Here is a 22,962-nt window from a genome sequence, read left to right as displayed (position 1 = left end):
TAAAGGTTAAATATAAGGTGCCTTTGGTGAAGTAATCCAATTTACATTAAATCGTTCAGGTTTAGTCCAAGCCACATTACCTCACATTTGGGTAGGCACACACAGAAAGCTGGAGCTTACCTCTAGCCCAGCTGAAAGGTGGCAACTTGCTAAACTACTGTAACTTGGTGGTGTTCCTGAGCCTGCTGTAATTTTGACCAAGCCTCTCATCATAGATGCTGAGACCTTGCTTAAAATAATCTGTGTTGAGACCCTGCCACTGATTACACAGGCAAACTGTGCAGCGGAGAGTGTTGAGACCCAGCCACACAGGCAAACTGTGCAGCAAATGAGCATCGTATGGAGCATCACGTGTTAGATGCCTAGTTGCATCCTGCCTGGAGCAGCAACACTGAGCAATGACACTGTTCGGTGACGTGAAGTGGGGAAAGCAGTACCCCTGTGTCTTCTGCCCTAGCAGCCCCTTTGCCTTCCCACCCACCTTTCCATATGTCAGAGGTCTTTGTGTTTGTCGTCTACTCTGAATCAAGCTTCTCCCTAAACCACCAAGTTACCCTCTTCTGACCGAAGTTGCCACTGGCAACAGTAGCCTCTACAAACTGCAATGAATTTTATATTTGCTGTAGTTCTTCCAAAGAAGCTTTGTCTTGACAGAAGAAACTGAAGCACAAGCAATGCTGTTAGCCATGTGAAACTGAGTCTGCCTCTGTTTTTTTATGGATGTATCATAATGCTGTGAGGGTTCTGTTCAGCCACCTGAAAATGTTCAGCAAGATCAGCTTCAACATTTGGTTTCTCTCTCTGATTCATTAAAGAAGAAAACCTACCCTGGCTCACTGGGATGGCTGATGCTGTTTGGATGATGACAGTGTGCAGGCATGAGATGCTCCAGAGCATTGGTATCATGATGACATGTGGGGGATTGTGTTAGTATTCAGAGTGATTTTTATTTATTTACCAGTACCACATAAGAAGGTGAGGGTATTTATTGTATTAGTTGTGCTTGCCACAAACAAAGAATTCTACGCTCGTTGTGATAAACCTGAAGCGATCTTTTTAAATGATGGACTGGACCTGCATTTAGGAGGGGGAGAATCCATTGTAAGCTTTTTAATTGTTCAGGCATTGAAGAGAGACAAAAAAGGTTGCTATTCATTATGGTGGTTATGTTTTACAGCACATAGTTGCTTTCTTTGGTTCGGATTTTTCATCCTGATGATATAAGCTTCCTTTTTAAGCAAAATTTCTCTCTAACCCAACATAACCCCTTGGGAGATTTCAGCCCCTTGGCTGGTTGATAATGTGATTGCAGATGTTTTGCTTTTTTAAACAGATTACTAAGGTGGCTGAATGTCATCTTGAGATTTAGAAGTTGTTATTAAGACTTATGTTCCTGCAGATCTGGGATGGGAATTTTAGTTTAATCACTGCGAGTTAGAGTTATGAGGTTAAGATAAAATAACAAGTATTTGCAATTACGTGGCTGGAGGCTCTTGAGAGATCTAAAATTCACCTCAGACTATTATTCGGTAAACATGCTTTCCACTTCCTAACTTGCCTTGCAAGATCCTTCTCTAAAGGAACTCGGGTGCTTTAACAGCGCTTTGCTGGCCCCAAGAGAGCTGATCATTTATGCAGACGTGAGGGGGGATCTGTGTAACCTTTCCAGGCCCTGCTCAGCAGTGTAGGTTTCAGGAATAATCTCATCTTTGGGATGAAATTTTTCCAGGCAATCTTCCTCATTTTTTCCTCCTTTCCTCACCCACATGACGTAATGGTTGGAACAGGGGTTCTGTTGTATAGAGCTGGCAAGATCAGGTTCTGTATATCTTGTCACTATGCTGTGAGTGACATACTAGCGGTTGTTCTTGTGATGTCTGAACAAGTTCGTATCCTATTGTGGAGAGAGCCAAGAAATGCAGAGCCACTCCAAATCTTCACAATGGAAGATTTTCAGGAGCTTTTACCAAGGGATTTAAAATTATTTTACTTTCAAATGATAATAAGTTAAATTTCCTGACAGTATTTATGGATGGTCATTTGCCTGAATGGGGTGTAGATGCAGAAAAAAATAGCTTGCCCAGAGCCACTTAGATAGTAGTAGACAGAAGTAGAAACTAGATTGTCAAACTTCATTTTGGCATTTGCTCCTGTTGCACTATGCAAATAAAGAACATGTTGTTTACATATGATGAGGAGGGAGATCTGTCAAATTAGGTTGCCTGAAAAGTGATTTAATTTAGAGCGCACACAAGGAGGTGATACTCGGGCTAGTAGGTAACGCGTGGGAGCCCACAGCTGTGGTATTCCCTGCTTCCCTTCCTCTCCAGAGCTGTCCCCGCTCAGCATGTCATTCTGCTCATAGCAGAGCTTGCTACTGCTGGGCTGTATTCTTTTCTCATGGAAGCTGTGGTAGATTTCTCCCGTTTTCATTTCCGTTCACTGTAATATGGCTGACAGAGCTGATTGGTTTTGTCTCTTTCCTTTTGGTATATGGAAGGATGCTCTAACTGGTAAATTAGATTACACCTGAGCGGAATTATAAATGTTTAAAAAGCACTCGGAGAATGACTGCCCCCACATCTGGAATTAACACCTCTAGAGATCAAGAATGTAAGCAACACCCTCACCCTCAATAAAATTCAAGGCCATTTTCTTTGCGTAACAACAGGGAAAGTTAAGACCGCTCCCTGCTGACCAGTGGAAAAAGAGAGAGACCTATAGCTACATTTCTTATGTCTGGGAAGGAGCGATGAGCACCATGTATTCTTCAGGTTGGAAGCTCTGTAGGTTGGGAGCTCTATAATTTTATTAGCATTTTAGATGAACTCTGGAGCTTTTACAGATTTGCATTCCTGCATGCACACACTTGCACATAAATGCTAAAATACCTTCTATTTTCAGCACCAGAGAGCTAACCTCCAGTAAGCAAAGCACTAGGGAACAGAGGCACCACTTAGAATAGATTAAATTCCAGCCACAAAGAAACATCATTTGGATTTTTCTTGCAGGAGACACTATGCTCTGTTTCTTCAAACCCCAGAGTATGAATAAAACTTAAATTATTGAGGCAAATAGCTTAGGGAGTTATAAATAAGGATTAGACAATTATATGAATAAGAATAGGTAGGATAAAAAAGAAGGGCTATCAAGTTGCCTGCATCTGCTTATAAATTCATCACCAGTATACAAGTAAGGTAAAAATCCCATAAGCATTGCCATTAGGGAGAAGATCTCTGCATGAGCAGCGCTAGCTCTTGCAGCAGTGACTTTGGGTCTAGGTTGCTAACTAGAGAAGTTTTAAAGAGACCTTGTTTTTCAGGAGGTGGTTGTTTTGCTCTTTCTGACACCCAGGTTTCTTTATTATGTGAAAAGATGATGCCTTAAATAGCTAAACGCTTTTGAATACCTGTTTTCTATGAAACAAGAAGTATATTGCTAATCATCTGGGACTGATCTGAGCTCAGAATAGATTGTTCTTACTTTTACGTTTCAAGTTCTGCCTAATATATATAGTAATTATTCCCTAGTACCAGAGGGAAAGGGAACCTGGACCCCTTCAGTCTTAGCACTGTATGAGTGTTACATGTGCTACAAAATCTGGAGGAAGAATTTAATCTTTAGGTTTATCTTTAGGCTTACCCTAAGTGCCTAACTTAGTGAAATATCAGGCTACTCTTCTGAGGTGGGCAAAGGGTATGCAAATCTCCGAGGGCTACTCACGGTAAAAGCATGACTTGGATGTCTTAGATCACCTTCTAGAGGTTTCTCTGTCTTTGCACTGACTCTAGAGAGAACCAAAGCAGACTGAATATCCAACTGAAGCCGTAGTTCATCAGTGCACAGGCTTTGTTGGCTCTGCCTGCTTCTCTCATGCTTAACTGCTTCTTCCCAGCTCTGCTCTACCTCTCCAGCTCTTTTTGGGACCATGCCAGAATATGTCTCGGTGTCTTTTTAGGATGTTGCCCAAATATGCCTGGCATCACACGATTCTGTTTTCCTCTTCAAAATGACAGCTTATATTGAAACAAATTTGTAGCTTTCTGGACACTTCGCAGATGTCAGCAGTGTGTCCACTGAGGCTAGTCAGATCCTTATAATGCAAAAATAGTCTCTTTCTTCCTAAAATGGGGATACTTTTCCAATAAACGGGATATATTTCTATTAGATTATGTCATTACAGGATTCATGACACAGATGAACAATTTTGATTCTTTCCAGTAGAAAGAAGCAATGCACATACACACTCAAGTAAGAATGACATTGTTCCCTCCATGTTTTGTGAAATGACAGTTACTGAGAGGATAAACCCAGAAGAATGGCTCTAGATAAATCTTTATATAAATTATCAACAAAGAGTTTCTCTCTCACTCTTTCTCTCATTTCACAGAGCATTGACCAATATTCCCATGCAACCATCTTTTAATAGAAAAGAAAGATTTCCTCTTAGGCAAAGGGAAAATAAATGAAAAGATTATTTGCTTGGACAGATCATCTGGAGCAGAGAAATCAGTTGGGATTGTTTATTCAGCAGAAGAAGCAGGGGAACTGATGACAAAAAATTACTTATAACCCAGGAGACATGCCACACCCTGTTTGGCAAAACACTTTTCGTACATACAGGACCTCTGCTTATATTTTTTTGTGGTTGTGATACTGAAATAAATGTGTTTTCCTTTATAATAGCCAACTCTGTTGTTATCATCTAGGGAAACTTCTGCGTATATCAGGGTTGCTGGATGGGTATCTTTGCTCCTGAATTCTTCTGTGATTGAAACTGAGTAATCGTGTATGATTTATCTCTGAATACTAGATGCCAAGTATCTAATTGATTAGTGCATCTTGTAGCAGTGAGACTGCCTTTCACCAGCTGCGGGGTACCTGTGACAGGTACTGCTGGAATTTTCCCTTTCCTTTAAAATCTTTTTGGCACTCCTCATCACAACAAGCTGTTGTGACTGGTTAGCTCAGCAGTGCATTGACATTTTTCTCCAGAACAAGCTTAGAGGAAAAGTGCAATAAATGGTTAAATGAAATCATTTCTAGCAGCACCTGTAGAAATGATCACTGAGTATATAGGGAATTTCCACGCACGAGCTGTGATCAGCCCCAGATGAGGTCTACAGAAGGCGCTCTACAGTCTTCTGTGATAGCTACTGTAAATATAGCCACATAAAACCAGCAGTCCATATTATGAGGCAGACACTGATGTGATCTTACTGCTATCTACATCCCCATCATTTTGCAAATGAGAGGATAGTTCCATATAATCTACCTTCAATTTTACCATGACGTCCTTCAACATTGTATCTGAGCAGAAATGAATCATTTCGTTCTCCATTGTAGTTAAGCCCCTTCCCGGGTTGGACTAGGGTGACATTAAAAAAGAATTTTAAACAAAAACATGCCACATACTGTTCGGGCAGGAAGGAGACAGATGCAGAACAGTGAACAAGTGGGTATAGAGGCAGACTGTCTCTAGTTGACATTTGCCTACGACACTGAGATTCAAATTCTTCTGGAAAGTTCTGTGACTTCTTTAAAGGGAGTTTTATAGGATCTGGTTTTGCATTTTGTTCTGTGTTGGGTCATTAAGCCACTGAATATCTTTTGTTGGCCTCCAGGAGCTACAGGCTGGAACCTGGCTGCAGTGCTTTGTAGTTCAATAATAGAAGATAATTTTCAAATGCTTTTGTTTCAAAGTGTATTTCTACAAAACAAGTGGGTGCATACATTTTTAAGTGATACAGGGCTTTTCACTTGGGCATAAAGTTGAAATTGCAGCATCGTTGACTCTTTTGAAATTGGTGGGATATCCAGAAGGGTAAAGGGAGATGTGTCCAGTCCAGTAACTAGAAAAAACAGTGAGGGAGCAGGGCTGCCCCTCTTCACTGCTGTTTCAGAGAGACCACGCAGGTAGAGTGGGAGGGGAACCAGGTTGGAGAAGCAAGAGGAGTGGAGGCAAAACCTCAGAGATGTCATCCAGCAGAGACCAGTAATCCCCTGGGGTGGATAAAGAAATCCAAAGGACATAAGACTAGTATCACAGTGCAGTAATACAGTTATTTAGTATTTCTGGTATTATCTAGTATGCCAAAGATTTAGAATTGCAAGAACTTCTTGCAACAATATCTGCATACAGCAGATCATGTTATCCTGCGATTTTAGAACTATCTTAGCAAGAGGTATACATGTCATTCGTGGGTAGCTGAAGAGCTAGTCTGAACTGAGAAGTGAGTCTGTTATCTTCAGTGAAAAACGTGTAGTCATCAGGAACAACAAAAAATTCGTAATGAGTTGCATACAGGAAACTAATTGGTAGTGAATTTTGTAATCCCTGGCTGAATTAGGTTGTCTTCATGCAGGCACAGAAAAGTATAACTTTTCCCTGAATTAATATTTTCACCAATTCATCTGTTTTTATGCATAACATTTCTTTAACAAGGGATTGTTTGCTATAGTTTCCTGTTTATGCAGGGAAAAAATTGCCTCTGCATGAAGTACTATCCTGATTGATTTAATTGTTAAAGAAGTCCCAAGGATGTTGTCCATCCACACCACCTTTCTGAAGTACTGCTCTAAGTTACATAGCTGATGATAGTTTGTATTGCAACTGTTTTGTTGCCAGGTCTTAATTTTGTTAGGTTATTTTGGTTTGACTTGGCTTTGTAAAAAACATGACAAATGAATTGTATCCACTTGAATGTGCTGTCTCACAGCCAGGATGCAATTTTATGTTAACTTCATTATTGCAGCAGTCAGTCTGAAGGCCAAAGCACACTGACCTACAGCATATAAAACATTAATAGAACATTTAATTCATGTATTTGAGATAAACTGTGAGATAAACCTAAAATTAATATTACGATTAATTTGGGTGAGTGCATATGTTTGTGCTTGCAACCACATCTGTTCTCTTCTGGAGGGAATCAAACGCATCCATCTGTTTATTGTAATAGTTTCTAGTCTGTGTATATGGAGTCTCTTTTATATCGAATGTCAGGGCCTGTTTTTGTAAGCCAAGTGGTTCAGAGAATGAGATCTGAAGACCCATGGAATTCCAGGAGCTATACTAAGCAGTATATATGCATACTGTCATTTCAAAACTAATTTGGATATCTTGAAAACCATACCTTAATTTGAACGATAGAGAAAGAGGAGATTTAAGAAGAGAATGCTGTAATCTGTAAAAAAACTACTGCTTGGCATAGCAAATGCTGCCTGTTGTGTGACAGGAGAGATGCTGCACAGCCTGCTCCTCCCTTTCCCCTTGACAGCTGCCTCCAGAGTGCCTTGTCTGTTCCTCAATATATATGGGTACATTTCTTCAAGCAATAATACCCTATTTCCACTTCTCCTATGTAAATTATAGTCTGCAAGGTGGCACAAGTTCATTACATTCGTGAATTTTATCAATAGAAAGTTCATTAAAAAAGTAAAGCACCTGGATCACTGAGTTACAGCTTGTTAAAAAGCCCAACTTCTGAAAGGTCCTAGATAAATCATTCGCCATCTTTGTCAGCTGGCAGAGATTCAACTAGCATTTCATTAGAGATTCCATCTCCAAACTAACACAGAAAGTTCGTAAGGCGGCCACTTCTTATGTATGAACCCCATAAAGATGCTCTTCTCCTCCGCTGTTTGAGACCTGTTTTGCTCTACCGTATGTTACTAATGCTCTGACTCCCTTGACTGCTGATGCTGAATCGATGCCTCCCAGCACATCACCGAGAGATACCGTGATAGGTGAGATGATGTCTTTAAAAACGGACAGTTGAAAGTGCCTGAACACTCACGCTCACATTAGAGATCCTGTTACACTTGTTTCCATACAGCCCTCCAGAACGACCATACCTGTCCTCTGAACTGCGTATCTGTTAAGAATTCAATCATCAGTCCTCAAAAGACTTTATTATTAATGTAAAAATCCTGCTCTGGTTAGAGCCAAGTTCTTTGGTAGGATTATCGCTCTCTGTCTGGCCTCACTAATAGAAAATATCAGTGGGGCTCCATCAAATTTCACCACAGATAAGCAGTGGGTTGTGATGTGTTGGGTGGTATGGATCCCTTATCTAAGTGCTACATGATCTAGAGTGAAAATGTCTGAAGAAACTGTCAGAAATTAGGGTCTTGGCAGAAATAGCTCTTTTAGTGAAAGTGAAGCATAAATGTATTAAGTTGGGCAAGAGAATTCCTCAAGGTGTTCTACTAAAGGTCTCGTGGGTTAAAGGCCCGCTTACAAAGCAGGGTCATGTGTGCAGTCTTGCATTTATTTTTTTCTGCCCAGGGCAATGTTAGTTTGTAAGTCATCCATGCTGTTTAAGCCACAGCATTTTCGCTTTCCGAAATCTGATCATCGCTCCTTAGCGAGTGCAGAAGGAAAACAAACTCCCACAAGTTCAGATTCTCCTACTCACTGTATGAGTCTCTTACACAATTGATTCAGTTAATCCCCTGCAGAAACTCTTCGCCATTGGAAAAGCTTGAGTGGAAGCTCTGAGGTTTCATGAATTCCAGCTGTGACTGTTGCCACTGCATACCAGATTGGAAATTAAATTTGTTTTGATTACAGTACTTGCAAAAGTTCTCATGGTGATCAGGTTTATTCTTGCTGAAATCAACAATGTAGTTTGTAAAGAATCATTCAAGGTTTCACTTGCAGGGCACACATTTATTTGATAGCTTAAGCCTGTAGTTCTATGAAGTGGTGAATCTGTTTTTTGGCACTTTGTACCAGATCAAAAGCTCCGATGACACGTGGAACAAAGCATTGAACTAGTGTAAACTGTTTGGTTCAAGTCTGTTAAAAAAAGATGTTGTGTAATAACTTTGTCTCAGCAGATTTTATGACGTATCAGGTATCATTTATCTTTACAGACCTGGCAGAAAGCAAACAGAAACCACAAAGGCTGCATAAATACCATAGTGTACGCTCTGGCTAGTTAGATAAAAAAAGTGATCGTATTGTCCTGCCTAATTCAATCAAATTTATACTGCCAGATTACCTAGTACTTCGTGTATCTGACCTTAAAGTTGAACCACAGCCTCCATGACTAGGTAATATTGTCTGAATAAAGGAAATGTTGCCAGGAACTATGATTAAGGACCATTCAAGGCCAAGTTTCATAAGCAATATCAGATTTGGGAGGCCCTGGAACACCCCCTTTGAGACATCTGCAGGCTGACTTGCAGAAGCACAGAACACCTTCTGCTCCCATTTGCTCCTGCTGTCACTATGGGTCTTCAGCGCATCTGAAATTTAGTTGGTGATTTTTCAAGTTGGACACCCCAAAATCAAAAGCCTCAAATATTAGTGGACTACTCTAGAAGAATTAGGCCTTAATCTCTCTGTTTTGATCTCCCTGTCTGTTAAACTAGTAATATAAATACTGTGGACAAGTTAACAGTTGTAACTGCAGTTACTGCCGTTTCCCCCCACATAGAAGATTTGTCTCTCCCACCTGGCTACCTGTTTTCATGAAACTTCTCTGACAGGCATAATTACGCAGCGTTGTGATCTGTTTCTCTGTGCCAAGTATAGAAGATGGGCATTGAGCGAGGAAGAGGACAGAGATCTTTTCACTGGAGAGGAGCCATTAAGGTCTTGGCTGGACTCATTGAAGTGAGCTGATGAGCAGGTGCAGCAGTGGTTCATGCTCTGGCATAAGAGAAAATCCGGCCGTGTAAGCCCTAAGAACATTGGATTCCTTTTACAGCACTTCTGTATCATAAGTATTGGCAGCTGCCTTTATTGGTACTCGCAAAGAATTCTGCTCACCTTGCTATTCAGAAGATCTTTGCAGCCTGCTGTATTTCTTGGAAGACTCTGATGCATATTCTTCCATACACCACTTCTTGCTCTCTCACCTTCCTTCCTTTTCATCATTGCAGTTGCATGGCAGAAGTGAAAGATGTATCTTCAGGTAAAAGATGAATTTGATAGTGAGAGAATGTGAATGAAATACACAGAGAAATTAAGAAAACGTCATTTAACACAGTTAATTGAAAACTGTTCCTAAAACCATCCCCAAAGCAGAAAATGTTTTTGCTTTTATCTACAGATTATTTTTAAAAGACACAGAAATAAATGTAGCAGGTTCATTTTTATATCTGTGAGGCAAGGAGATTTCACTGGAAATAACATGAGTTGGTTTCTAAATCAGTCTTTCCTTTTATCTTCATTTGTCTCCAAGCCTCTGATATGACAGGATCACAGCAGCGGGAGATGGAAAGATTTTGGAATAGTATTTTTAATGATTAGGCTAAGAGCTTATGCAAAGAGCCTCACATTCTTCCAGTGGAAATGTGTATGTAGTTTTTACATAATAGCCAGCTCAAGATCCTTGCTGAAATGTGATAGTCAAATTCAGGAGATGAGGGAACAGAAAGAAAGAAAAAACTTCAAATGGTGAGCCTGATTGCTGGAAAGACCTGATCAGTTAAAGAACGGCTCCGCTACCCAGCGCAGCAGTCTATAATCTGGCATCCCAAGGAAACAAGATTTAGGTACTGTTTACTAGTCAAGTCCCCATTCCTAATCTTCCCCAGTACCTTTTGAATCCATTGATCAAATCATGCATATATGATACAGGAGCTGAAACCTCAAAGATTTGTAGTTCCTACCAGTTTCGTGAAAACAGGTAGCCAGGTGGAAGAGACAAATCCTGTTAATACTCCCATGGAGAGGTGATTTATAGGACTCGCCCGGTATGACCCACCACGGGACAGTGAGCTGTAATGAATAGCCAAGCCTTAGGACAGCTTCGCTCATTTTTCACCTTATTAGGCATTAGAGCATATAAACATGAGGCAACTCCAAAGGAAGCCAAGCTTCATTAGTTTCTGCTGCTGACAGAACTACTTATCAGTGGTTTTGTTATACCGAGAGAAGAACCGTTACATTTTTCACACGTACACATGACCAAAGATTTGCATCCTTAACGGCTTGCATGAAGAAGCAAAACAAAAAAAAGAATTCAGATAAGATCCCCATTAGAAGGGGGATAACGTATGTGGCCCTTTTGACCATTTTTAATGAGCAGAACCCAGACAGGCTTTTGCAAAAGGGGTCCTCTGAACTTAAGTATGTGGTACAGAAAAATCCCAAGTCTGCAGGTTACACTGCAAGTTGTCTGCATCATATATTCTGCTAAGTGCAGAACTGAATCCCAATTTCTCCAAACCTCAAAATGCATTTGGATCAGTTATCCTTTTAACTAAAGAGCCCAGAGAAATTAAGAAATTCAGCTGCAATCCATGAAAGTAATAAAGGGGAAATATATCTCTTTTCCTGTCTGCTTTATGCCAGACTTTTTCTGGCATTTCTATGTTATTCAAAATCATGATGCTATCTGAGTATCCTAGCAAGCAATTCTATTCCCCTATGGAGATTTAGTAAGAAAATATCCTGTGCAGCTGTTCTAGAGCTTGATTTGATCTCAGAAGTAATTTTACTGGTACAAAGTGTATGTTTGTCAGTACAACTGCATCTATACTAGAAGCACTTTGTCAGTTCAAAGGAGCAGTATGCCTGTATTTGTAAAATGTTGCTGGAACTGACATTGCCTGAGCATCTATAGGCCAGGACCTGGTCTTGTACAGTGCCAACTACAGTGAGGTCCTGGATCCAGAAACAGCTTTCTCAGCCTCTGACGGAATAAACATGAATAAACTGTAAAGAAGGACAGGATTCTGAACTTCAGCATCCAAAATGCCCGCCAAACTCTTTGTCATCTTATTCTTCCCAAATTTTGCCTGGCAAATTAAAAAAAGGACTAGCAAAACATACCATATTTTAATTTATGCATGCACAAGTCTCGTACTGAGACATGTCATTCATTTATTTGTAAAAGCCATAGTCTTGGTGCTTTGAACAAGAAGGGACTGAAATAATCAGCAGTTGAAACGGGAGATAACCACAAACACCAATGAGCTGGGGTTTGATCCTTGTCATAAACCAGTATTGGGGAACAAGTATTCATCTCTAGCATGATAGACCTCTCCTGGGCCCCCACCAATCTATTCCTGTTTGTGATAAACAGAGGATGGCAGCCCCATTATCCGAGAACTACATGGAAATCTTTTGTCAGTAAAATAGTGACTGTTAAGGGCTTAAGAGAAAAAAAATTATTCCAGCAAAACCCATGCGCAGAGCAACATGAAAGCATGCAGGCAGGCATGTATGTAGGTATGTAGGCAAGCAGGCCACTATATGCAGCTCTATGCCATATTTCCTAGGAAAGGGAGAACATTTCCAGTTTCATTCTGCATCTGCACCCAGGACTGCCAGGCTGCTGTCCTCCTAAGCGGTGACTGCCTGATTTCTCAGCAACGGGGATGAGGTTTGGAAGTCAGCAATGGGGCTACTGTGCTAGCCATCACGCATCAAAGGCAGCAAAGCAAGCTGGCAGCACTTTGTGCAAGTTGAAACCTCCCACAGTGCTCCTGTTCAAGAGAGCTTATTTAATTTAAAAAACAAACAGAAAGTATACTGGCAAGAGGGCTTGTTTACAGATATGTATTGCATCTCTCAGAGGCCCTAGAGGGAAGGGGGAGCACATAAGGATCTGTTTTTTTCCTAGGCAGGCATAGATTTACTGGAAACAAGAGGTTGCAGCCTTCTCCCCTCCTCCACATTTGTGAGGTTTGGTGCAGCAGCACATTCACTCTCCTGTCAGATGCTATGGTAGTGGCTGTGCAGACACATGCATCCATCCAGTCAGGACTATGTCCATTCCTCCATGTCCCAACTTGTGTTAAAAACATCCAGTCTCATTTTGCCCTGTGAACCTCCTTCACCTTCGTGCATCTGTATCAAGACACTGAGATTCCTGGAGGCACTTCTCAGTATGTGGGGCTTTGGTTAGGCACTGTCCTTTCTACTGTATTAAGATCTAATACAACATAAAGTGGTGCTGTAAAGACAATCAAAACAGTTTCAAAACAATAAAAGTACATACCATTTTCCTCTACAACTTCGAACTTACATTGTAACTACCTTCACTTTCTTGTAGGAAGGACCTAAGGAAATAGTTTAACTTCCATATGAGGAATGCTTCTCCTTGCTTTGAGATCCCACAGAAAACTGTAGGTTTGATGGGCTTTTGCATTCTGACAATTTTTGATCCATCTGCCAGAATACCTGCTACTGAAGAATAGCAAATCAGTGTAGCTCTGCTTGAAGGATAGAGGGGGTTCTTGTTTCAGTTCAGAGTTCAATTGACTTGATTGGAATGAATTGTTGCAGATCTTTGTGAAACCCTTGGCGTAAACACGAAAAAACCATACAGCATCCGTAACAGTCAACTCTGGGTTTACATTTAAAAAACTGCAGCTATGCTGAATAAAAGCAAATCTGTCACTTAATGCAAGGCACATATCGATCATTATTCTTAGCCAAAGAAATTCATTGTACTGTTAATACCGAAAGCGGACTCATCTAAGTTATGGAGCCAGGGTTGCTGGAATCTCTTCACAGTTCTGCCGATACACTGTGTGGCCTTGGAAGAGGTAAAGAGTGAAAGAGGTGAAAGACCTTGAACATCTTCTCTTTACCTTAGTTTTCCCCAAGGGAAAACTGGAGATACTTACCTGTTCAGAAAGGGGGGTTGCTTTTTATTCAGTACTTTAAAAACCATGGCTTTATAGCATGAGAAGTAAAAGCTTTTTAAGTGGCTTTGTTTTTATTTTCTAGTAGCACAGAGTGGATTCATCAGCGCTGTATATTGATTCAGTGCAAAAAAAGGAGTAAAACGGGAATATTGTGGAGACGCGGTTACATGCAACATAGAAACCTGCCCTGCTTTAAACTGGTTTGGTTAAATCTGTCCAAAAAATCTGGACAAAGATACATTTTGGTTTATCTCAGATCAATTAGGAACAGATTGAAGCTAAAGAAAATTAAAACCACTGTTCAAACCAAGGTAATGCCATGTGCAGACAAGCCTGTAAGAAACCAAAGGGACACCCTTCTGCAAGTCTTGTAACAAGGTTTTGAGGGCTACATCTGTCATCTTCACCTTTTCCATTCTTAGTTCTTTCTTCCTAAATCCAGAAAGAATACACCAAGAACAATTCAGATCGCCTGTGTCATTACTGAGGATTAAGGAGCAAAGACTGTAAATCATTTCTTAATTAGAAGTTGAGGGGAACGGGATGGGGGCCTCATTAGGCAAACAAAGCAAAGCACCTAGTACAATAGGTGGTAAGTAGACTATTAGTCTCTGCTAAGTACTTCTTCTTTAGCTTGAACCAGGAAAAGCAGTTTAGGGGAGAAAAAAGGGATTTAACATGAACATATCCCACCTATCTAAAGATGTGCTAAACTCAGTAGCGAGGCCCCTCAAATTAGTAAAGGGATAGAATTTACATTAAAAATACTCTGTGCTTTTTCCTTAGTCCCCACATGAGTTGATCTGATTTTAATGCAGATGCTAATTGAGACCAAGGTAATCCGAGTTTACAATGGTGCTTGATGGAAGACGTTAAGCAAATGGTTCTTTGAAAAACGTCTCTCCAGCCCATGGAGTGCAACAAATTGGTTAGTTCTTGTTTTCCCTTGCAGTTTTGGAAAGAAATACTGAACCCTTAAAATATTTGGCCTGGCTTTGTTGCCACAAACATTAGTTTTAACTATATAGAAAATACTGTGATGATAGGGATCCAGAAAATCCTGCTGTTCCCATACTAGCTTTGCCAGTGAGTGTCTGCTCGGTTAAGCCCCTTTGCCTTTTTTTTTTTAATCTCAGTTTTTCAGTTGTGGAATACACAGAGGAAGGTGGGGGAGAGGAAGGTATGCTGACTCCAATTAGACTGCTAATCCTCGCCAGAGAGCAATTAAGGCAGCATTCACAAAGCCATTTAGCTTTTCTGTTCCTCACTTCTGATCAACTTTTTTCCTTTTAATTCTTTAGGGTTACACGAGAACCTCTTGACCTTTTTCTGTTTTATGGTATCAGGAAGGCTATTTCTCTGGTTTCGTATTTAATTTAAAACCTTATCCTGAAGCTGCCTCCTGGAGAGCTTTCAATTTCTGTTGAAGGTGACAGGAGGTCTATATACACTACAGACTGAGACTGTCAGGTCACATATTCCTTTACCCTTCTAGTTCAGAAAATCTACAGTAGAGAATAACCATGTTTTAGTAAAGGAGAGACTAGCTGATCAAACCACCTATTCTCCATTTCTAATGCCCGAGTCTGCTAAGCATAAAATATATCTTCCTGACAGCATAAATGTGACGCAAGTTGCTCTGTATTTCCCAGAACAAAGATCATCAGGAAGGATTTTGTTCATTTGTCTCTGAACTGACACGAGTTTTTGTCATGATGTACTATCAAAATTGGACATTTAACCAGATAAACTACTCCATTCAGCTACAGATTTTCCTAAGCCAACTGTAAACAAGTTACTTTATAAAAAGGAAGCCATTTTCTAAGTGCTTTCAGCAATACAAGTTTAAAACCTAACTTTAAAAACCAGCATTCCAGCTGCCATACTGTGTATTGGCATAGTTATCAACAAATCCCAGTGACCTTTCACTGACTGTAACAAGGACAGCGCTTTTAAGTTCAAGCTAATATATTTCTGGAAGCCTTAACTTACTATTTTTCAGTACTAAAACAAGTGTACAATACGAGTCTTAGTATTTCGGGGAAGCTTTTATTTTTAGGGTATTCTGTTTTCATGCTTATATTCTATTCCAATTTTAAGAGGAACTGGCCAAGCAAACGCAAGTCACAGCCCTGGGTCAGCTAAGTTCTGTGAAATTTCTGAATCACACCCATGAAAGAGTCAGGAAGTTATCCAAATATATCACCTTGCCCCTACAAACTGGGGCACTCGGATATATGTGTGCTTAGGATAAGCATTACTGTAGGACGTACTGCTCACCAGAATTAAGATGTAACGTTCTGAAGTAAAATAGACCTAAAGTAGTGTAAGGTCGTACATTTGTTTACAAAGTATATTAGTCCCATTGACTTACAAGAGAAGTCTCCAAGCATCTTTATCGTACCAGTTTTCTGTTTGATAGGCAGTACTAACACGGGAAAGGCTTTAGCATTTACTTCTTATACACATAAGATTTTTAAGGCTTGGCCCCTGCTCCTACTGGTAACACCTGTGGAGTCCTTTTAACATGCCTTCACAGTATAATCACTCAGGTTTCTGTGCTGTGAGGAGGTGTTAAAACACTCCAGCAGCGAGTAGTATATTTTGACAACTTCTTTCCTATCAGTGTCCTGCTGTGAAGGGGATGGCTGCAGTCAGGCAGCACGCATCTTAACAAGGAGTCAAAGTAGGCAAGCTTTTCCAGCATATTCTCAGAAAACTGACTGGAGTCTTACTTTGTTCTTACCTTACCCTGTAATTCTTCATCCATTTGAAGTGTCCAGTTATGTAAAGAAAGAAAAAAGACCACTAAGCCACTGGAAGAGAGGAAGCAACATATACAGTGTTTTATTATCTTCCCTTAGTATCTTGTTACTAAACGTACATTTTACTGAAATTAGGGCTAGAAGTTGCTCTGCTCCTTTAGCAGCACCACTTAACTGATATGGGCACTTAACATCAGGGGCAGTTGAGTCACAGGCAGTGTTTTACCATCCTGCATCAGTTTACTGGTAGAAGTGTGTAGATTAAGTACAGTCTTCCTGTGCTTTACGGGCTGCCAAGTGTCCACAATTAGTAACTCCACTAAGGCACCTCCCTGTCCTAAGTTGCTGAGAAGTGACACATCTACAGAAATTGAAGCCAAGTCCTGTGACATGTCCCCTAGAGCATGGTATGGCAGCTTGAAAGGACCAGGGAAGGGTGAAACTCATTTCTACAGTTCCAGTCATTCCTTGAACAGGTATACAGGCCTCAGAATCTTGCCTTTTTCAATAGCATTAAAATAATACAAGTTAAAAAAACCCCCAAGAACCTAAAAGAAGTTCTAAAACGTCATCTTCAGAGCTGTAAAAAGCCAAAACTGATGCACTTCCTAATAGCGTCAAACATTTGAAAGTCCTCGTTTCAGACCCAACTTTTAGTAATATTTAGTAATATTACTTTTAGTAATAGTGAAGTAGCATCCCGTTCAGGCTGTATGCTGATGCGTCATCTTTTCAGACATGAATGCCCGAGTACATCATTTGGTCACCCTGTGTTACCCCAAGAGGGGATGTGTTAGCACTGTGTCCATAAATTGTTCTTTTAAGGAAGGATGCTGGAGCCATTACTGTGGTCTGATCAGTTGGTATTCTGTGGTTAGCGCGTGAAGGGTGCAAGAGTTGTCCCCTGGTAGGCGGAGGACTTAAGAACCGAGCATCTTCAGCCAACCCAATAATAGGAAGGGACGGAGCTAGAGTCATGCAGATGTTGCTGGTCTGAGGACCACTACTCAGTGAGCTTCTGGTGGCAGAACTGGAACTGGAGAGGCGAGAAGGAAGATCAGGTTCTAGTAGCCAAGCCTGGCCAGGTGCAAGTCCACTTTGCTGCCCCTCATCCTGGGATTTTAAGCATTTGCAGCAGCAAATTCCAACACAGGCACCGCCAACAACAAATGCCACAAATACAGATCCAACGAGAAGGAACGGCAGGTACACGGGCACTGAAAATGTAAGAGTGACATTAGCCAACCATTCATTCCTGGGGTATTCTACGTTATATTCTGTTCTCCATTCCTTAAGAGATGTGTGCACCAGGGAGCAGGCCAAAGTGGTTTTACTCTCAACTTGTGCTGCAGCAAGAAGATTAGAAACTGGCAATTGCTATGGCAGGCGCATTTGAAAAAGCCTACAGTACAGAGGGTCGGACCGATCAGTCCTATAGCATCTGCCATTTATACCCGTGCAAGAGCTGTTCCTGTACTTAAATGTCACAGCTGCTGTTCACTTCTGCATGATTAAGTAGAAATTCAGACTTGTAACTGAGTTTGACAGTTAGTGCCTAAACTGCTCTTGGGTTGCCTATGGAATCCGGGTTTGAGGGCTACAAGCATTTTTACAAGCCAGAACTTAAGTATGTTACTTAGAGGCATCCACATGCGTTAGCAGAACAGGTTAGCAACACACATGTTCCACCAGGATATAGACATCAGAGGTGTTACCAGATTACTTTGTTAGTAGCTTAGAGGCTTTTCTAAGAGTCGGACTGACAGAAAAGTCTTTGGAGCGAAGCCCCAAGTTATTCCCTCTTCCTGGTGAAGGGAACCGAGCGGCTCTGGCCCACGCAGCCACAAAATGAGCACTGTGCCAGGGCTCCACACCTTTCTGCTGCAATGGTTACAGCTTGGAGCTCTGAAGGGCAGAGAAACAGAGGAAGGATCTGGCCGATGCCACCGAGGGAAGGTTGCTACAGGGGATGCAAAGAAGAAAGCACATCTGCTATGCCCCCCCCCCCCCCCATCTGCTAGAGGCACGGGAAGCTTACCTGGCACTGGGGGCCTGGGGCTGGGCTGCTGATGGTCACCAGGGCACCGGCCCTGGTCCAGGCGGGCCTCTCTGGACGAGCAACAGTAGCGCAAGCTGCAGGTCCCACAGCACAGAGTGGCCTCCGGGCCATCGTAGCGCTCGGGGCACTGGAAGCCGCGGTGCCAGCGCTGCAGGCTGCCAGCCCAGCCGTGGCAGTACTCCCCTGCCCGCCCAGGGGTGCATCGCAGGGCCAGCAGCAGCACCAGGGCACAGAGAACCCCCCTTGCCATGGTGGGTCACGCAGGGTGTCTCACCTCTGGCCACTTGGCCCCCACTGCCCTTCCCCCCCCCCCCCCCTTCTTTTTTTAGAGGCAAGGCACACACCACCCCAGGCAGCTGCAGAGCGCAGTGCTCCTAGACCACCAGCTGCCCCCCAAGGCACTGCCTAAGCTCCTATTTCAGGAGGTTTTATCTCTTGGCCGGTGACCTGCCTCTAATCCCCTCTCCTTAGAGCAACAAAGAAGGACCCACTAATTGAAAACCATTTGCAGCTACTCCAGCTCCACCTTCCTCATGTCTCTCCTTCATTCCTGCAGGGAGCAGCTACTGGTTCCTGCTGGGGATGGCACATCTCACACTCCTGGTTAGGCATTTCGACTACCACGGCGGCGTTAGCGAGGCTAAGGAGTGCGGGGTGCAGAAAGCCCAGGACTATCCTGGTACCAAAGCTTCATTCCTTCAGGGCAGCTGAAGTGTCAGAGGTGGGAGGTTGGGGACTGAGCTGGCGACAACACATGATGACAAGCGAGAAATAAAATTTCCACAGCAGAAAGAAAATACAGGGATAACCAATTTCTAGTGGGCTCTAAAGTGTAATTGGTACAAACTGGTAACAAGGTAATTTTTACCTTGTTTAACATGGATAATCGATTACATGAATACAAAGAAGAAGATTTTAATCTGAAAATGTAGGAAAAATTAATTGTGAAAGCTCTAAGTTGGTCTAATTTCTGTCTCCGTGGTTGAAAACCTAGAGGCTGAAAGTTTTAAAGGGTCTTTTGCACTTCTGCTTTCCCTACACACAGTGCAATCCGTGAATTAAAAAGCGTGTTTCAGGGGACAAATGCCTATTTTAAGATCTTAGAAGTTTCACCTGAGCAGGAAAATCCTGCAGTGTTACAAAGACCCCATAGCCGCACAGGAGTGGTAGTGACCTCTTCATCTTTGAACTAAAAATAAAACCAGACCATTTGTGGTCTTTCTTAGTCCCCTTACAAGTCTAACTACTTGCTGTATTAACAGGATCCATGTCTGAAGCATGGTTAGCCTGTGCTTAACTGCAGCGAGGAAGAAAATTGTTGCTAATTGAGCACTTTGAAAAGCAGGGAGTTAGGGCAGCATCTTTTGGACCAATATCCTGGTCATGTGTAGCACTATTTGCAGCTTGCTTGAAGACTTCAAAACGTATTCTTGAATGTACACAAAAGCTGGTTCCCACACAATTTTTCAGGAGTATTGCCATTGATTGTAGAGGGAAGCTGTCTAATGATGCAAACTTTTAGAAACATTTGCACAAAATTATCTGCCTTCTGATGGTTTTTTGTTTTAATATTAGATAACAGCTTGCACACTTATGCTTTATTAACTATTTCATATGTTCAATTGACTTATATTTCAATCTGCCAAAGACATCAGCACTCATCACCTTTGCCAGTCACCTTTCGTGCATCATTTTTAATTGGCTTTTTGGCAAACATGGTTAAAGAGATCCTTGGATTCGGAAATGTTAAATGAAATCCGTGTTTAGAACTAGAGACCTTTCCAAATGCTGCTACACAATGAGATACGCATTTTGCCATGCTGCATTTCAGCTCTGCAAGTGTAAGTTTGGCTGAGAGCGTAGGACCTAATCCTATAAATCCATGGGCACGATCTAGAAAATACTGAGCAGCCCCAACACCCTTTAAAAGACAGCCAGAGGTGAGTGATGTGCTATCTTGGATTGGATTCTCAAAGCACTGATGTGATACTTTAAGCCCAAAGCTATATTTCCCTTAAGGCAGATTCTAGTTTATTCACACATTCAACCTCAGCAGTATTAGGCTAGACTAAATACTAACTTTTATTATTTGTCGTTATGGGAAAAAGCAGCCTCAGACAGGTTTTAAGCATGTGCTTAGCACTTTGCGGAGTTCATCTTAATAAAATGTACCTCAGTAAAGATAACTGGATGCGATTATTTCCTCCCATCTTCCACATTAAAAGAGTATAAGGACACCTGCTGTCAGGTATTCAAACGCTAAGAAATGCATAAAGTTGTTCATTGCATTAACACTTTGAATGATGGCTGCCCTTACATGATTTCCTCTCTCTGCATATACACTCTCTTTAACAACACGGTCATGTATTATTTTTTCCTGCATAGGATTACACTACCTCACTTAGCAGGGATAAACTAAATAGAGTTCCTATTCAGGGTCCGCGTGTGTGTTTGCGTGTGTTCCAGGGGGCATTCATTTTCCGATTCAAAATCTCTCATCTTCATTTTGTCATAGACTGTTCTGGGCTGTGATGTTCACTTCACCACTGCAGAAGGAGATGAATGTAATTGTGTATAAAAATTGTATATGCTTACATAACTTGTGACCCACTTTGAATTTTGACAGGATAAAAAGGGCTACATGGATATATTGGGATGCCGGTTGTGAACTACAAGGGTAAATCATTAATAAGTTTCTATTCTAATTCCTTATGTTCAGTCACTCTCAGCTTTCTTAGTCTTTCACCTGCCAGGGTAAAATTTTTCATGCTTGTTCTTTGCCAGCTTCGGGGAAGTTTTAAACAAAAACAATCCAGCCTATTTTGCATGAGAGGACACTGGTGATGGTTTCGCATTATTAACAACAACAAACAATCTTGTTACCTTTTCTGAGTATCCCCGCAGCCAAAACAGCTTGAGCTTTGAATTTACAAGTTACCATGGAAATAGCCCTTAGAGAGAAGTCTTTTTTTTCCATGTGAGGGTTATTTCTCTTTATTTAGGGAAATGTACATTCCCCCTCGTGAATTTTATGCGCGCAGCAAGATGATTAAAAATTCCTGTTACTCTAAGCAGAAAGCACAAACTGGAAACTTCCTGACTTGCAGCTGCTTTGCCTTCCCTGCAGTTCCAGTGTTCAGTATCGGCATTTTACAATCTTCTATAATGTTGAAGATTGAACTCTGCCACCAGATTTCAGGTATATTCTTGTCATTTCTTAATGTCAAGTGAACATTCAATACAGAACAAGAAACAGGGGGAGAACTAATCCCTCTCTGCTAACAGGAGCCTGCAGTCCAACGGTCAGACCCTGTAAAGTGCTGATCAGTTCTTGTCCTGATGCTGCGTGTGCTGCTTCCCTCTGACATCAGGTCAGTCAGCACTGCGCTGGGTGCTGGCACCGGCCAGGACTGGCCCTAAATAAAATACAGGGAAATACGGGAGGCACAATGAGAATGCCCTACAGTAACTTAGTTTTTTGCATTTCGAGTAAACGCTGCCTATGAGAAATTATGCAAATATTCTATGATAGATAGCCAGGCACTCCATATATTCTATTTTTACCATGCCTGATGTGCATCATCAATGCCACCTGCCTCCAGCTGTTAGCTGCAAGGCTGGGGGGGCCCTCTGCAACCCATTATTCCTCTGAATGTTTCAACACGCGAGGATGGAGTGCGGATGTATGGTGCTGGCCGGAGAGCCTCAGAGAATGAAGGTTTCCGCTTAACCACTGAACATACAGCAACCTCCTTCTCCCTGGTGTCCCCGCTGCCTTTATGCACATCGAAAGATTAACGCAAGAGGGAAGGAGCTAGTTGAGTGTAAATGTCGAATTGAGAGAGGCTGGAAGGTGAAGAGAGAGAGAATCAGACCTGTCTAAGCAAGGAAACAAGGAACGAGCCGGGGGGAGAGAGTAGGCAGGGAACCAGACTTGGGAGACTGAATCGTGATGTGAATGGGGAGCCTGGTAAGGAAGGCTGAGTCAAGACACATAGGAGGCAGAGTACTGCTCTGGAGACCTGGGGGACTGCTTGTGGTGCCAGAAAGAGAAAACCAGCTGGAGCATCATGGAGTTCAGTGTAAGCTCAGCTGCTACCTGAGATGGCTGCTTTAAAGCCATTTAGGGACTTCTGTACTTCTGCCTGCCTCACCCTGTGCCGTCCATGCAGATGTAGTCCCCCAGTGGGTGAGGAGTGTAGGGGAAGAGGGAGACTGGGACTGACAGGGCAGAGGAATCACGGTAGGAGCCAAGACTCAGGAAAGATTGATGATTGTGATTCAGAGGGAAGAGGCGGGGACCGGCTGCCCGAGGCAGCTAGGATGGGGTAGAGGAGCACACTGGCTGGAGACGGAAGACTTGCTAGGCAAGTTTCGCTGGGGGATTTCTGAGCCCACACCTGAAAAGCAGTGCTGTCTGATACCACTGAGCAGTTCTGTTCTCACTAAGCTGTTGAGGCCTGCTTGTCTACTCACATCAGTGTAATGCACCTGCAGGGAGCTACTCCCGGCACATAGGCTGGTGCT

The 22,962-nt window shown here is 42.0% G+C and overlaps 1 protein-coding gene and 1 long non-coding RNA gene across 3 annotated transcripts in view; one reads left to right on the top strand and one right to left on the bottom strand.

Annotated features, from left to right (window-relative positions):
* LOC143164635 (uncharacterized) overlaps positions 1-22,962 on the top strand; it is a 52,952-nt gene that overhangs the window by 10,785 nt on the left and 19,205 nt on the right. The gene's annotated exons all lie outside the window — the stretch shown is intronic.
* LOC143164347 (protein shisa-1-like) lies at positions 17,109-18,685 on the bottom strand. The gene is made up of 2 exons (XM_076346805.1): positions 18,415-18,685; positions 17,109-17,593 (listed from the first exon to the last, which is right to left on the bottom strand). The coding sequence occupies exons 1-2, from the start codon at positions 18,683-18,685 to the stop codon at positions 17,109-17,111; spliced, it is 756 nt and encodes a 251-aa protein (XP_076202920.1).

This window comes from Aptenodytes patagonicus, chromosome 9 (genome assembly GCF_965638725.1).
Source record: "Aptenodytes patagonicus chromosome 9, bAptPat1.pri.cur, whole genome shotgun sequence".
Taxonomy (NCBI): Eukaryota; Metazoa; Chordata; class Aves; order Sphenisciformes; family Spheniscidae; genus Aptenodytes; species Aptenodytes patagonicus.
This window is presented reverse-complemented; position numbering and strand designations above follow the sequence as displayed.